This window comes from Sebastes umbrosus (genome assembly GCF_015220745.1).
Source record: "Sebastes umbrosus isolate fSebUmb1 chromosome 13 unlocalized genomic scaffold, fSebUmb1.pri SUPER_13_unloc_1, whole genome shotgun sequence".
Lineage (NCBI taxonomy): Eukaryota > Metazoa > Chordata > Actinopteri > Perciformes > Sebastidae > Sebastes > Sebastes umbrosus.
In genome coordinates, this window is record NW_023618431.1 from 167,708 (window position 1) to 185,629 (window position 17,922).

General features: G+C 48.2%; 1 protein-coding gene across 1 annotated transcript in view; it reads left to right on the forward strand.

Annotated features, from left to right (window-relative positions):
• ttn.1 (titin, tandem duplicate 1) overlaps nucleotides 1-17,922 on the forward strand; it is a 215,177-nt gene that overhangs the window by 166,703 nt on the left and 30,552 nt on the right. Inside the window, 2 exon segments of the mRNA XM_037762617.1 lie at nucleotides 43-17,355; nucleotides 17,449-17,745. Coding sequence (XP_037618545.1) covers nucleotides 43-17,355; nucleotides 17,449-17,745 — 17,610 coding nt within the window.

Below are 17,922 nucleotides of genomic sequence, written 5' to 3' on the forward strand. Positions count from 1 at the left end.
TTAGTTATAAAAGACACTAACCACTTATTTTATGTTTGACAGATGTGCCTGGACCTCCAATCAATCCAAGAGTCACAGACACAACCAAGACCACCGCCACTCTGAACTGGGGAAAACCTCTTGATAACGGTGGACTTGAAGTCACCGGATACGTGATTGAGCACAAGAAGGAAGGAACAGAAGAATGGGTTAAGGACACCCCTTCATATCCACTTAGGATCACAGAGTTTGTTGTTCCTGGGCTGGAAACTGGTGCAAAATACTTCTTCAGAATTAGCGCGGTGAACGGTAAGGGAGCAGGTGAACCGGCTGAAACTAAGGAACTGATTGAGATTGTGGAGCGTGCAGCTGAACCTGGTTTAGAGCTGGACCTTGAGCTGAGAAGAACCCTCGTCGTTAGGGCCGGCTGCTCCATTCGCCTCTTTGTGCCAATCAAGGGACGTCCTACGCCAACTGTCACCTGGACGAAGGAAGGTGGTCCTGTCCCACGCGCAGTCATTGACAGCACCGAGTCATTCACAATGCTGATCATCCCCGAGAGTTCAAGAATTGATGTGGGTAAATATGAGCTTACCCTCGAAAACTCAGCTGGAAAGAAGAGTGCCGCTATAAACGTGAGAGTTCTGGATTCACCCGGACCTCCACTTAACCTAAAACCAGTCAGGATCGACAAGGAGAGCATTAGTCTTAAGTGGGAGATGCCTCTCATCGATGGTGGCGCCAAGATCACCAACTACATAATTGAGAAGAGAGAATCAACACGCAAGGCTTTTACTACCGCTGTTACTAATTGCCCGACCACCTCCGTCAGGATCGGTGACCTCGGTGAAGGCTGCGAGTACTACTTCAGAGTGTCTGCCGAGAATGAGTACGGCATCGGTGAGGCGGTGGAAACTGCTGATCCAATTCGTGCATCGCAGGCACCAACTCCTCCAGAGAGTATTATTCCTACTGATATCACCAAGAACTCTGTGAGCCTGGCTTGGACCAAACCCAGGCACGATGGTGGAAGCAGAATTACGGGATATGTCCTTGAAGCCCAGAAGAGGGGAACTGATCAGTGGGCACATGTGACAGCAGTCAAGACCCTGGACTTCACGGTGAAGAATCTTAATGAGACTGAGGAATACATTTTCCGCATCATGGCTGTCAACAGCTCGGGTAGAAGCGGTCCACGTGACAGCAAACCCATCATTGTCAGGGATTCTACTTCCCTGCCGGAGTTTGACCTCCGAGGTGTATGTCAGAAGACTGTTATTGCCAAGGCAGGAGATGACATCAAGGTGGAAATTCCAGTCATGGGACGTCCTAGACCAACTATCTCTTGGCAAAAGGATGGTGCAGCCCTGAAGCTCACACAGAGAACCAATGTGGAAACTACTGCTGCCACCGTTATCCTCAGCGTCGGCGAATGCACCAGAGCTGACAGCGGTGTGTACACTATGACGGGAAAGAACATTGTTGGTTCTGTGACGGACAACATCCTCGTCAAAGTGCACGATGTACCTGGGCCACCCAAGGGGCCAGTTAACATCATGGAGATATCTCGTACCTATTGCGTCTTTGCATGGGACACTCCTGAGAATGACGGAGGTGTTCCAATCAACAATTATGTGGTTGAGATCAGAGACACCACTTCCCAAACATGGACAGAGCTGTCTTCCACTGTCATCCGTACCATGTTCAAAGCCATTCGCTTAACCACTGGTTCAGAGTACCAGTTCAGAGTAAAGGCTAAGAACAGATATGGTGTTGGACCTCCCATCACCTCCTCGTCAGTGGTGGCTGCCTATCCATTCAAAGTCCCCGGACCTCCTGGTACTCCAGGTGTTGTTGCATTTACCAAGGACTCAATAACAGTTGGCTGGAATGAGCCTGTCGTTGATGGTGGAAATGAAGTCATTGGTTATCATGTGGAGAGGAAAGAAAGAAGCAGCATCATGTGGAACAAGATTAGCAAGAGTCTCGTGAAAGGAAACCTCTATAAATCCACCGGGCTTGAAGATGGAGCTGCCTACGAGTTCCGTGTCATGGCTGAAAACATGGCTGGAATTGGTAAGCCTAGCAAGGCCTCAGAACCAATACTGGCCTTGGACCCTGTAGACCCACCAGGTCAGCCTATGCCAATATTTGTCAACAAGAATGTCATCACCATTCAGTGGGAAAAGCCTGAGTACGATGGTGGTTTCAAAATCACTGGCTATGTAGTGGAGAAGAAAGAACTGCCTGCTGGCCGCTGGATGAGAGCCAACTTCACCAACATCACGGAGACGGTGTTCACTGTCAGCGGACTGACTCAAGATGCCTCCTATGAGTTCCGTGTTATAGCCAGAAACTCAGCAGGTTCAGTGAGCGTGCCCTCTGATCCGTCAGACCCGATTACCTGCAAAGATGACATTATTGAGCCACGTATTATGGTTGATGCCATCTTTAAGGATGTTGTTCTCGTGAAGGCAGGAGAGTCCTTCAAGCTTGATGCTGACATCGCTGGTCAACCAACCCCGTCGATGGTGTGGACCAAGAACGGAAAAGAGGTTGAGAACACGATGAAACTGGACGTAAAGTTCACAGAACTGACAACTCTTCTGACCAACAAGGACTCTGTCAGACCAGATGGAGGAGAATTTGTTTTGACTGCCACTAACGTTGGTGGATTTGCTAAGCACATCTTTAATGTTAAAGTGCTCGACAGACCTGGACCACCAGTTGGACCTCTTGACGTGTCTGATGTCAACGCTGACAGCTGTTTACTCACCTGGGCTCCACCTGCAGATGATGGAGGTGCCAAGATCGAAGGATACGTGATTGAGAAGCGTGAGTCAAGCAGACTTGTTTGGACCAATGTGGTTTCAGACCTACAAATTACACAATTCAAGGTGACAAAGCTGCTCAAAGGAAATGAATACATCTTCAGAGTTATGGCACTAAATAAATATGGACTTGGTGAGTCTCTTGATTCAGAACCCACTATTGCAGACAACCCATATGTGATTCCAGATCCTCCAGGGAATCCTGAGGTGACGGCTATCACTAAAGATTCAATGGTTGTTATGTGGCAAGCGCCTGTGAGCGACGGTGGAACTCCCATCACCAACTACAATATTTCAAAGAAAGACAGAATAGGCCTACGCTGGGTCAAATGCAACAAGAGGAAGGTCAAAGATCTACAGTTCAAGGCAACAGGCCTTATTGATGGACATGACTATAAATTCAAAATAGTTGCTGAGAATGCTGCTGGAGTGAGTGCACCAAGTGCCTCAAGTCCATTCTACAGGGCCACTGATGCACTGTACAAACCAGGGGCCCCATGCAACCCCAGAGTCTTGGACACAACCAAGTCCTCAGTTACTGTCGCCTGGAACAAACCTGTGTATGACGGTGGCTCGGACGTCACCGGCTACATTGTGGAGACCTGCATCCTATCTGCAAAGGAGGAAGAAGAGGAATGGACCATTGTGACACCCAAAGAAGGACTCCGCGCCACTTCGTTCACCATCATTAACCTGAAGGAGAACCAGGAATACAAGATTAACATCTCTGCTGTCAACGGTGAAGGAGTTGGAGAGGCAGCATCTGTACCTGGCAATGCTAAGGCAGAGGACAGGCTCCTCCCACCTGAGATTGATTTGGACGCTGAGCTCCGCAAGGTCGTCAGTCTCAGAGCTTGCTGCTCACTCAGGCTGTTTGTGCCTATCAGAGGCAGACCAGCTCCTCAGGCTAAATGGACCAAAGGAGACGGTGAGCGTGTTGAGAGGGCAACTATTGACAGCACGACATCATACACGTCACTTGTCATTGGAAATGTCAACAGATTTGACAGTGGAAAGTATAATCTTACAGTTGAAAACAACTCTGGCTCCAAGACAGTTACAGTCCAGGTCAGGGTGCTCGATACACCCAGCGCTCCACAGAATCTCAAGATTACTGCTGTGACAAAGGAAGCCGTCACTTTGACTTGGGAGCCACCAGCGAATGATGGAGGAGTTAAGATCAAGAACTACATTGTTGAAAAACGTGAGTCCACAAGGAAAGCGTATGCTACAGTCAGTGCTATCTGCCATCACACCACCTTCACAGTAGATCAGCTCTTGGAAGGATGCAACTATTATTTCAGAGTTTTGGCTGAGAATGAATATGGCATTGGCCTGCCCATTGAGTCTGGTGAATCAGTTAAAGTGTCTGAGAAACCACAGCCACCTGGCAAAATCACTCTTAAGGATGTTACCAAGAGCAGCGTCACCCTCTCTTGGGAGAAGCCGGCGCATGACGGCGGCAGCAGAATCGGCTGTTATGTTGTTGAGATCCAGCCCAAAGGTGTTGATAAGTGGACCCAGGCTGTGATTGTACAGGAAACAGAAGCTACTATTACTGGACTAAATGCAGGTGAAGAATACATGTTCCGTGTATCAGCAAAAAATGAGAAGGGAGCAAGCGACCCACGTCAAATCGGCGTGCCTGTGATCGTTAAAGATCTTGTGATTGCACCTGTTGCCAAAATGTTGTTCAACACATTCAGTGTGTTGGCAGGAGAAGACCTGACGGTACAGGTTCCATACGTTGCACGTCCCAAAGCAGCCATTTCCTGGGTGAAAGATGGGCAGCCTCTGAAGAGAACTACCAGAGTCAACTTTGATGAAACAGACACAATGCTGCACCTCAACATAAAAGAGGCTACTAGAGATGACGTCGGACAGTACCGTATTACTTTAAGCAACACAGCAGGAGAGACAACAGCAGACATTGGCATTGTTGTGCTAGACAAACCCGGCCAGCCGGGTGGTCCAGTTAAGGTGGAGGAGGTCACTTCTGACCGTGTAACCATCTCCTGGAACAAACCAGAATATGTCGGTGGTTGCTCCATCAAACACTATATTGTGGAAAAGAGAGACACATCCACAACTACCTGGATGGTTGTATCTCCGAACCTTGCAAGAACCAAAATCAAGGCAGGCAGGTTGAAGACTGGCTCTGAGTATCAGTTTAGGATCACAGCAGAAAACAGATATGGAAAAGGCCCAGCTCTTCTCTCAGAGTGTATTGTGGCTCAATACCCATACAAGCTTCCAGGACCCCCAGGAACACCATCCATTGCAGTCTGCTCCAAGGACAGCATGGTGGTGGCCTGGAATGAACCTGTGATTGATGGCGGATGCACTATCTTGGGCTACCATCTTGAGCGCAAAGAGAGAAACAGCATTCTTTGGGTAAAACTTAACAAGTCTCTTATAACTGACCAAACCTTCAAGACCAATGATCTGGAACCAGGACTGGAGTATGAATACAGAGTTTATGCAGAAAACATTGTTGGAATAGGCAGAGTGAGCAAAGTGTCTGAGGGACGTGTTGCTAGAGATCCCTGTGATCCCCCTGGCACCCCAGAGGCAACAAAGATCACTAAGGACTCAGTGACTATTGTTTGGACCAAGCCTGAATATGATGGCGGTGCGAAGGTTACAGGCTACATTGTGGAAAAGAAGGAGCTTCCTGAAGGTCGTTGGCTGAAGGCTAACTTCACCAACATAATTGAGACAGAGTATGTTGCAACCGGACTCGTACAGGACAACCAATACGAGTTCCGTGTCATTGCCAGAAATGCTGCTGGTGTTTTCAGTATGCCCTCTTACAGCACCGGTCCTATCACTGCCAAGGATGAAATTGAACCACCACGCGTCAGCATCGACCCAGAGTACACACAGACTGTTGTGGTTAATGCTGGAGACAACTTCAAGATTGATGCAGATGTTCATGGCAAACCATTGCCCTCTATCCGCTGGATGAAGGGAGAGCAGGAACTGGGCAACACTATTCATAGAGAAATTAAGGACACGCCCACCAAAGCTTACATATCTATCAAGGAAGCTAAACTTTCCGATGGAGGACAATACACTCTGCTGCTGGTAAATCCAGGAGGAGAAAAGGCCGTAAAGGTCAATGTCGTTGTTCTAGATAAACCCGGAGAACCACAAGGACCTCTTGTTGTCACAGGAATAACCAAAGATCGGTGCTGCCTTGCATGGAAAGCACCACTACAAGATGGCGGCAGCAAGATCTCTCACTACATTGTAAAGAGGAGAGAGACAAGCAGGCTAGTCTGGACTGTTGTTGACTCAAACGTGGAGAAGACTTGCTTGAAGGTCACTAAGCTCCTGGAAGGAAATGAGTACATCTTCAGAGTCCATGCTGTCAACCAATACGGAGTCGGTGCACCACTTGAGTCTGCTACCGCCATAATGAAAGATCCATTTGCGGTCCCTGGAACACCCAAGAGCTTGGAAGTTTCAGATATTAAAAAGGATTCAATGGTGCTCACCTGGGAGGCTCCTTCTGAAGATGGAGGTAGTCCTATCACTGCATACATAATTGAGAAACATGATAAAGAAGGTGTGAGATGGACCAGATGCAACAGGAAAACAGTCACTGACTTGACTTTCAAGGTCACTGGACTCATGGAGAGCCATAGTTACGAATTCCGAGTTGTAGCTGAGAATGCTGTAGGTGTTGGTGAGCCAAGCTCCCCGACTGTATTCCACAAAGCTCTTGATCCCGTCTTCAGCCCTGGCCCACCAAACAATCCAAGAGTAACTGACACAACTAGAACATCAGTATTCCTGTCGTGGGGCAAGCCCGTCTGTGATGGAGGCTGTGAGATTCAGGGATACGTTGTTGAGTGCTGCTCTACCACGATGCCGGCTGAGGCCCCTGCTGAAGCCCCGGCTGCCACAGAAGCCCCTGCTGAGGAATGGACAATGTGCACACCACCAACAGGTGTCAAGAAGACCAAGTTTGAAGTTGCAAACCTGAAGGAAAACCAGGCGTACAAGTTTAGAGTATGTGCTATCAACAAAGTTGGAGTTGGTGAGCATGCTGATGTCTCTGGAGCTGTTGTTGCCCAGGACAGGACAGAAGAGCCTGACCTCGACATTGACGCAGAACTGAGAAAGATTGTGACCATTAAAGCTGGAGCTTCCCTCAGACTGTTTATTCCTATCAAAGGAAGGCCCACTCCTACCATCAAGTGGGACAAAGATGAAGCTGCACTTAAAGAGACGGCTCAGGTCGAGTCGACCAGCAGTTTCTCGTCCCTTGTGATTGACAAGATGAGCAGAAATGACAGCGGTAAATACACCATCACCGCAGAGAACACCAGTGGAACCAAATCTGCCTTCGTTGTTGTTCGTGTTCTCGACACACCTAGTGCTCCTGTTAACTTGAAAGTGAAAGAAATTACAAACCAGTCCGTGACACTGGCATGGGAGCCACCTCTGTTGGACGGTGGGTCCAAGATCAAGAACTACATCATTGAAAAGAGAGAAAGCACACGCAAAACATATGCAGCCGTTAAAACAAACTGTCATCATCTTTCATGGAGGATTGAGCCACTCCAGGAGGGTTGTTGTTACTACTTCCGAGTCCTTGCTGAGAATGCACATGGAGTTGGCTTGCCAGCAGCGACTGCCAATCCTCTTAAGGTCTCAGAGGTACCCCAGTGTCCAAAGAGCTTGAGTGTTACAGATCAAACCAAAACAAGCATCTCTTTAGCCTGGGAGAAGCCGGAGTACGATGGTGGTAGCAGAATAACACAGTACCTACTCGAGGTGCAACTTAAGGGCCAGGACAAGTGGTCCCCTGTTAACACATTTAAGACAATGGAGGCTACTGTCACCAAACTGAACCCAGGAGAGGAGTATGTGTTTAGAGTTACAGCAATCAATGATAAGGGAAAGAGTGACTCCAAAGTCCTTGCTGGTCCAGTGATGACCAAGGACTTAGTCTTTGAGCCAGATATTCGACCAGCATTCAGCAGCTACAGTGTCAAAGTGGGCAAAGACCTGAACATTGACATTCCCTTCTTTGGACGACCTAAACCAAAAGTCTCATGGACTAAAGATGGAGATGCTATGAAGTTCACTACCAGAGTCAACATTCACAACACAGCAACACACACAACGCTGAGCATTAAGGAGGCAGCAGGTGATGATGGTGGCATGTACGGTATAAATGTCGCTAACTCAGCCGGAAAGAAAGACACATCAGTTGAAATCGTTGTACTTGACAAGCCTGGCCCTCCATCCGGCCCCGTGAGGTTCGATGAGATCACAACACAGAGTGTCACTTTTTCATGGGATCCACCAAAGCACAATGGCGGTTGCCAGATTTCAAACTACGTTGTACAGAAGAGAGATACTACTACAACAACGTGGGAAAATGTTAGCATCAACTATGCCAGAACCACCATCAAAGTGCCTCGACTGAAGACTGGATCTGAGTACCAGTTCAGGATCATTGCTCAGAACCGCTATGGCAAGAGTCACGGTCTGGATTCATCTTCCGTGGTCGCTCAGTACCCATACAGAGAACCAGGCCCACCAGGAACTCCATTCATCTCTTCTCTCTCGAGGGATCACCAGGTGGTCGAGTGGCACGAGCCCGTCGCAGATGGAGGCAGTTCTGTCCTCGGCTACCATCTTGAAAGGAAAGAGAGGAATAGTATTCTCTGGGTCAAGATCAACAAGACACTTATCCACGAGCCTATTTTCAAGAGTCACCCCTTGGAGGAGGGTATCGAGTATGAATACAGGGTTTATGCTGAAAATATAGTTGGCATTGGCAGATGCAGTAAGGTCTCAGAGGGCTGTGTCGCCCGTGACCCCTGTGATCCTCCTGGCACACCAGAGGCCATCCATGTGACCAAAGATACCATCATCATCCAGTGGACTAAACCAGAGTATGATGGCGGCAGTAATATAACCGGCTATACTGTGGAGAAGCGTGATCTGCCAGAGGGCAGGTGGGGCAGGGCCAACTTCACTAATGTGATCGAGACCCAGTTCACCGTCACCGGTCTGACTGAAAACGCACAGTATGACTTTAGAGTCATTGCTAAAAATGCTGTCGGCACCATCAGTAAGCCATCCTACAACAGTGGACCAATCACTGTAAGTGATGAGTTGGAGGCACCCAAATTCTCCATTGACCCCGCATTCACCAAGACTATTATCATCAATGCCAGAGAGACCTTCAAGCTTGACGCCGACGTCCGTGGCAAGCCGCTCCCTACGATCCAGTGGTTCAAGGATGAAAAACCAGTCGAGAATACGCTCAGACTCGAGATAAAGAACACAGAAAATCACGCAATGATTGTCATTAAGGACTCTGTTAGAATTGATGGTGGAGTTTACACACTCCAGCTGTCAAATCAGGCTGGCAGTGAAACTGTTCCATTCAATGTCGTGGTCCTGGACAGGCCTAGCCCATGTCAAGGACCCCTCCACATCGCAGGAGTAGCTGAAGATAGATGCACACTGGTATGGCAGGCCCCTCTACATGACGGAGGTAATCCTATTAAACACTACCTGATCGAGAGAAGAGAGACCAGCCGTCTAGCTTGGACCATTGTTTCCAACAGCTGTGAAAACACATGCTACAAAGTCACCAAGTTACTGGAAGGCAATGAGTACATGTTCCGCGTCACGGCAGTCAACAGTTACGGTGTCAGTGAGCCACTGGAGTCTAGCGGAGTGGTCATGAAGACTCCATTTGTTCCTCCTGGTCCATCGCATATTGAGGATGTGTCCAACATTGCTCACGACAGCATGACCGTCACTTGGTCTGCCCCGGAGACTGACGGCGGCAGTGAGATTACCAATTACATCCTTGAAAAGAAGGACAGAAATGGAATAAAATGGACCAGATGCAACAGACAGAAAGTCACCGATCTATCCTTTAGAGCTACGAGCCTAACCACCGGCCATGAATATGAATTCAGAGTGACTGCTGAGAATGTAGTTGGAGCAGGAGAGCCAAGCCTTCCAAGTTCATACTTCAAGGCCAGGGATCCCACGTACAAACCTGGTGCCCCGGCATATGTGAACGTGAGTGACTCCACAAAGACTTCTATTACGGTGGTGTGGGGTAAGCCTCTGTCTGACGGTGGCAGCGCCATTCAAGGATACATTGTTGAAGTCTGCAAGGCTGAAGAGGAGGACTGGACCATGGTTACTCCCCCCACTGGCCTGCGTGTCAACAAATATGAAATTACCAAACTTACTGAGGGTCAGGAGTACAAGATACAGGTGTGTGCTCTGAACAAACTGGGAGTTGGTGAGCCGGCAGCTCTCTCTGGAACAGCTAAGCCAGAGGAAAGGTTGGAACCACCAGAGATCCAACTCCACTCTGATCTGAGGAAGGGCATCACTTTGAAAGCTGGTGGATCTGTTAGAATCCATATCCCGTTCAAGGGTAGGCCAACACCTGAGATTAAGTGGACTAAGGATGAGGGAGATGTGACTGAAAAAGCGGTGGTCGAGAAAGCTCTCAACTTCACACAGTTGTCCATTGACTCCTGTGACAGGAGTGACTCAGGAAAATACACGTTGACCCTGACAAACAGCAGCGGGTCTGTGTCTGAGTTTGTTGCTGTTAAAGTCCTGGACACACCTAGTGCCCCTCTGAAGCTTGTGGTTAAAGAAGTCAAAAAGGACTCGGTCACTCTTGTATGGGATGCCCCGCTGATTGACGGAGGTTCCAAAATCAAGAACTACGTCATTGACAAGCGTGAATCAACCAGAAAGACGTATGCTAATGTGTCCACAAAATGCACCAAGACAACATTCAAAGTTGAGAACTTGATTGAAGGTGCTATGTACTACTTCAGAGTCATGGCTGAGAATGATTATGGAATCGGTCAGGCCGTTGAAACAAAGACGGCTTCCAAGGCCTCCGAGGTACCGCTGCCTGTTGGAAAAATCTCCGTCACCGATGTCACCAAAGCCACTATCTCCCTGGCCTGGGAGAAACCTGAGCATGATGGAGGCAGTAGAATTGGTGGCTACCTAATTGAGATGCAACCCAAAGGTGCAGATAAGTGGGGCGTTGCAACTAATACAAAGACATGCGATGGCACTGCCACAGGTCTCACAGCAGGAGAAGAATACCTATTCCGTATCATTGCTTACAATGAGAAGGGAAAGAGTGAGCCAAATGCGCTTGCTGCGCCCATTGTTGCCAGCGACATAGCCATTGAGCCAAGCATTAAGATGCAATTCAACACCTACAGTGTATTAGCTGGAAAAGACTTGAGGTTGGAGTTCCCTGTGCTTGGCAGGCCCAAACCTAAAGTCACCTGGACCCAGGACGGTCAGCCTTTGAAGATAACATCCAGAATCAATGCGATATGCACTAAAACAACAACTGGACTTAAAATTACTGAGGCATGCAAGGAGGACTTTGGCAAATATTCCATCACAGCAACCAATAATGCCAGCACAATCACAGAGGAAGTGGCTGTCATTGTCCTTGACAAGCCCGGTCCACCAAAAGGTCCACTCAAGGTTGTCGAAGTGAGCAACACCTTTGTTCATCTCTCCTGGGAGCCCCCGGAGTACATGGGTGGATGCCAGGTAAAGAACTATATAGTTGAGAAGAGAGACACCACAACTCAAACATGGCAGGCAGTCACCACACAACTTGCTAGAACAGCTCTCAAGGTCACCAAGCTGAAGACTGGTGCAGAATACCAGTTCAGAATCATAGCTGAAAACAGATATGGAAAGGGTGCATCTCTGGACTCCAAGTCCATCACTGTTCAATATCCATACAAACCACCCGGGCCTCCAGGAACACCACATGTCAAATATGCAACGAAGGAAATGATGACCATTGAATGGAATGAGCCAGTCATTGATGGTGGAAGTACAGTCATTGGGTACCATTTAGAAAGCAAGGAGAGAAGCAGCATCATGTGGAACAAACTGAACAAGACTCTTATCACCGATACCGAGTTCAAGATCTGCAATCTGGAGGAGGGTATTGGATATGAATTCAGAGTCTATGCTGAAAATATTGTTGGCATTGGCAGATGCAGTAAAGCGTCTGAGTCCTTTGTTGCGCGTGACCCGTGTGATCCTCCAGGTGCTCCTGAAGCTGTGTCTATCTCTAAGACCTTGATCAAGATTCAGTGGACCAAGCCTCAGTATGATGGTGGCAGCAAAGTGAACGGATATATCGTGGAAAGGAAAGATCTTGCCTCCGCTGATAAGCACTGGGTAAGAGCTAATTTCACAAATGTAGTTGAGACTGAGTATACCGTCACTGGCCTGACGGAGAATGAGCAATATGAATTCAGAGTCATTGCAAGAAATGCAGCCGGAGTCTTCAGCGAGCCTTCTGACAGCTCTGGACCTATTACTGCTACTGATGAAATTGAACCACCAAGGGCCTCAATGGATCCCAAATACAAGGATGTTATTGTTGTCAATGCTGGAGAACACTTGCTTCTTGATGCAGACATCCATGGGAAACCAATTCCTGATGTTGTCTGGCTAAAAGAGGGCAAGGAAATGGACAAAGCCCTGCGTATTGAAGTGAGAACTACACAGAAACGTGCAGCCATTAACATCAAGGATGTAACCAAGCTTGATGCTGGCCACTATGATCTCGTTCTCAAAAATCCGGGTGGTACAAAAACCTTCCCTATCACTGTCAAAGTCCTTGATAAGCCAGGTCCACCCGTTGGACCCATGAAGATGACAGGAATCATGGCTGACAGGTGCATCCTTGCCTGGTCTGAACCAGCTCTAGATGGTGGGGCTAGCATCACTCACTATATCTTGGAGAAGAGAGAGACCAGCAGGTTGTCCTGGACAGTGGCTGCACCAAATGTCAAGGGTCTCTTCTATAAACTAACAAGTTTGCTTCCTGGAAATGAATACATTTTCAGAGTCAGGGCAGTCAACAAATACGGTGCTGGCGATCTTCTCGAGAGTGAAGCCGTCATTGCACGCAATCCTTACAAGCCACCTAGTGCTCCTGGAACTCCAGAAGCAAGTCAGATCACAAAGGACTCTATGGTCCTGTCATGGACTGCTCCAGAACAGACTGGTGGAGCTGACATCGAAGGCTATCACCTTGAAAAACGTGACAAAGATAGTGTTAGGTGGACGAAATGCAACAGAGAAAAGCTGACTGACAACCACTTCAAGGTCACCGGTCTGATGACAAACCACTTCTATGAGTTCCGTGTTGCTGCTGAGAATGAGGCTGGAATGGGAGACCTCAGTGAACTGTCCCTGCTCACCAGGGCATGTGATTCCACAACACCACCTGGACCTCCACACCATCCTAAGGTGACCGACTACACAAAGTCTACCGTGTCTCTGTCCTGGCGCAAACCTGAGTTTGATGGTGGTGCCTACATAAAGGGCTACATCGTTGAAATGAGGGAGTATACACCAGTGCCCGAATCAACAGAGGAGGCCGAAGTAGCACCAGCAATAGTGGCACCAGTTGAAAAAGAATGGACTATGTGTACTCCACCCACCGGCACACAAGCCACTAAACTCACTATCACAGACCTGAAGGAGGGTGGAGAGTACCAGTTCCGTGTCTGTGCCATCAACTCTGAGGGACTGGGGGAGGCCGCTAACGTCCACAGCACCGTGGTTACTTCTGACAGGGTAGAAGCACCAGAGATTGAGCTGGATGCCGATCTCAGAAAGGTGGTATCTGTCCGCGCAGGTGGATCTCTGCGTCTGTTTGTCACCATCAGAGGAAGGCCTGAACCAGCTGTGAAATGGGAGAAGATTGAGGGTACTCTCACAGAGCGTGTTGCGATTGACACCACCAGTTCATACACCATGCTTGTCATTGACAATGTTAACCGCTTTGACAGTGGCAAATACTCGCTAACGCTGGAGAACAGCAGTGGTGAAAAATCTGCTGTTGTTGCAGTGAGAATTTTGGATACACCAAGTGCACCACAAAAGTTTTCTGTGAAGGAGCTCAAGAAGGATTCAGTGACCCTTGCCTGGGATACACCACTCACTGACGGTGGTGCGAAAATCACAAACTACATTGTAGAGAAGAGAGAGTCTGTCAGGAAGGCTTATACTACCGTCACCAGCAACTGCCTGGCCAACTCATTCAAGATTGAAGAGCTGCCCGAGGGAGGCATTTTCTACTTCAGAGTGTGTGCTGTTAATGAATATGGCCAAGGACAGATGGTTGAAACCAAAGAGGTCAAAGTGTCTGAGGTGCCGCTGCCACCAAACAAGGTTCGGCTCGTAGATTTGACAAAGACCAGCGTGTCACTGGCATGGGACAAACCTGCTCATGATGGTGGAAGCAAAGTCATGTGTTACAACGTAGAGTTTAGGCCTAAGAGTGGAGATAAATGGGGCGCAGCGTGCACAGTCAAGGTGACTGAAGCAACTATTCCTAATCTGACTCCTAATGAAGCCTATTTATTCAGAGTCATTGCAATCAATGAGAAGGGAAAGAGTGAGCCAAAGGATCTCGGCTTGCCCGTGGTTGCAAAGGATGTGGAAATTGAACCATCTGTCAACTTACTGTTCACCACATACAGTGTGAAGGCTGGAAAAGACCTCACTCTTGAGGTTCCAGTAAGAGGCAGACCTAAGCCTGTTGTATCCTGGAAGAAGGATGGCCTTCCTTTGAAGCAAACATCATCCGTTACCATCTTAAACACCTTAACCTCATCCAAAATCATCATCAAAGAGGCTAACAGAGAACATGTTGGCAAGTTTGAGGTGACCCTGGCAAACACAGCAGGAACTGTCACTGCAGATATTGGAGTTGTTGTACTTGATAAACCAGGTCCACCTAAAGGTGTTAAGGTGGATTCTGTGACATCAGACAGCATCACACTGTCCTGGTCTCCACCAGATTATGATGGTGGCTGCTCCATCAGTAACTATATTGTGGAGAAGAGAGACACAAACACACAAGAATGGCAGATGGTAGGAGGTAATGTCGCCAGAACATCTTTCAAGGCTGGCCGCCTGACACATGGAGCAGAGTACCAGTTCCGCATCTATGCAGTCAACCGTTATGGAAAGAGCACATATGTGGATTCACCTGGAATCACTGCTCAGTATACCTTCAAACAACCTGGACCTCCTTCCACGCCTATAGTGAAGTTGGCCACCAAGTCTTACATGTTGGTGACTTGGAATGAGCCAGTCATTGATGGCGGTAGTCCTGTTGCGGGCTACCATCTGGAGAGGAAGGAGCGTACTAGCATTCTTTGGACAAAGATGAACAGAGTAATGATTAAAGATACAGAATACAAAGTCAATGCCATTGAAGAGGGCATGTTGTATGAATACCGCGTCTATGCTGAGAATATAGCTGGTATCGGTAAATGCAGCAAGGTCTGTGAACCTGTAGCAGCCAGAGATCCATGTGATCCTCCAGGCACACCTGTGGTCACCGCTATTACCAGAACATCTGTCTCCTTGTCTTGGGCTAAACCAGAGTATGATGGCGGAGCCAAGGTTTCTGGCTACACCATTGAACGAAGAGACCTTCCTGAAGGACGCTGGACAAGGTGCAACTTCACCAATGTGCCCGAGACCCACTATGAAGCGACAGGCCTTACAGAGAATAGCCAGTATGACTTCCGTATCATTGCTAAGAATGCAGCTGGATTGTTCAGTGGACCGTCTGACAACACTGGCCCCATCACTGTCAAGGATGATGTGGATCCACCACGCATCATGATGGATGTCAAGTTCAGAGAGACACTGCGTGTGAAAGCAGGAGAAACTCTTAAGATTAATGCTGACCTGGCAGGACGTCCTGCCCCCGTCGTTTCCTGGACCAAGGATGGCAAAGAGATCGAGCTGAGAGCCAGAATCCAGATTGTTTCAACAGATACCAGCACTTCTGTCATTGTGAAGGATAGCATCAGAAGAGATTCCGGACAGTATGTCCTGACTCTACAGAATATTGGCGGAACAGTTGCCATGCCAATAAACTGTGTGATTCTAGATAAGCCAGGACCCTCAGCAGGACCTCTGCAGATCACAGGTCTCACAGCTGAGGCGTGCACTCTGTCATGGGGTCCTCCTCAGGAGGCCGGTGGTGCTGACATCACACATTACATTGTTGAGAAGCGTGAGACCAGCCGCTTGGCGTGGACAGTGGTGAAGGGAGACATCAAAAAAGAATACCTCAAAGTCACAGGACTGCTCAAGGGCAACGAATACATCTTCAGGGTTTTGGCTGTCAACAAGCATGGATCTGGTGAGGCTCTGGACAGTGATGCTGTAAAGATTACAGATCCATACACTTTTGCCACTGCTCCAACTAACGTTGATGTCACCACCATAACTGGAGATTCAATGACCCTCACCTGGTGCAAGCCAGCCAGTGATGGAGGCAGCCCCGTCACTGGATATGTGATTGAGCGCCGCGAGAAGACAGGTATGCGCTGGGTCCGTGTGAACAGAGATCCAGTTGTTGAATGTACCACAGTGGCAACCAAACTGCGCAGGAGTTGTGAGTATGACTTCAGAGTCTGTGCTGAAAACGCCGCCGGTCTGAGTCCTCCAAGTGAACGATCTGCAACATTCAGAGCAGCAGATCCTCTCGTTGTTGCTTCTCGCCCAACCAAGCCGAAGATCATCACTTCAACCAAGGACAGTGTGTCCGTTGTCTGGAAACCACCGAGAGATGATGGTGGTGCCCCCATCCTTGGATACAGTGTAGAATACAGAGACTACATCCGTAAACCAGAGCCAGAGGTTGAGGGAGAAGAGGAAGAATATGAGGAGGAGGAGGAGGAGGAATGGGAGGTACCTGAATCACCAGAAGAACTAGCAAGATGGGTTGAAGCTATCCCTCTTACCAAGAGCTTGGAGTTCACAATCACAGGACTAAAGACAGATGCAGAATATGAATTCTGTGTCAAGGCAATAAACAAAATTGGCAGCAGTTCGCGTAGCCTGTATTCAGATGGAGCTGCAGCAACGGACAGAACTGCTGAGCCATCGTTCGATGTTGACATTGAGTTGCGTAAATTACTTATTGCCAAGCATGGCACAGCATTTACTTTGAATGTACCATTCAAGGGCAAACCTGTGCCATCGGTGACATGGGCCAGGGAGGGCGTTGATCTAAAGGTTAGAGGAACCATCGAATCAACAGAATCCAGCACTTCACTGACCATTGAGAAGTCAACCAGGAATGACTCTGGAGAGTACAGCGTCACTATTGAATCACCGTTGGGAAAAGCAACATTGCCCATGATCGTCAAGGTGCTCGACTCTCCTGGACCTCCTGTCAATGTCAAAGTCTCAGCAGTGACCAGGGATTCTGCAACCATCAGTTGGGAAGCTCCGGAGAATGACGGTGGTGATGCAGTGAAGGCCTACCATGTTGAAAAACGTGAGGCCAGTAAGAAGGCCTGGGTGTCGGTGACCAGCAACTGCCACGCGTTGACATACAAGGTGGAAGACTTGCAGGAGGGAGCCATGTATTACTTCAGAGTTATTGGAGAAAATGAGCATGGAGTGGGTGTCCCTCAGGAGGCCAAGGCTGGAACAAAGATTACAGGTAAAATACGAACTGATAGTATCTCTGAAGCTGGTTTTTATACAACCTTTATTTCGAAATGTGCTTCATAAAATGTCCTACTGTCTGTTGCAGAGGTACCGAGTGTACCCATGAAACTTGGAGTTGCGAATGTTACCAAGGACAGTGTTACGATTGCCTGGACGAGACCAGAATACGATGGCGGCAGCAGAGTCACTGGTTACCTTATCGATGCCCTGGAGAAGAGCCAGACCAAGTGGGTGAAGTGTGCCAATGTGAAGACCATGAACCACACCATCAAGAGCCTGAGGGAGGGTGCTGAGTACTACTTCAGAGTTCGAGCCGAGAACCACGCCGGACTCAGTGAACCGAAGGAGATGATCGTACCCGTTCTTGTCAAGGAAATACTTGGTAATATCTTTACTACATTTTAATATTAGTTATGTTGTTCGGATTGAGATGATCAAAGGTAGTACATAACATATTATAACTGGGAATTCTGTATTTCCATTTAATGAAAATGTATATTCAAAGATACTTGGAATTGGTGGAAAAATTCTGTTTGATGGGGTACTTGTTTTAAGATGA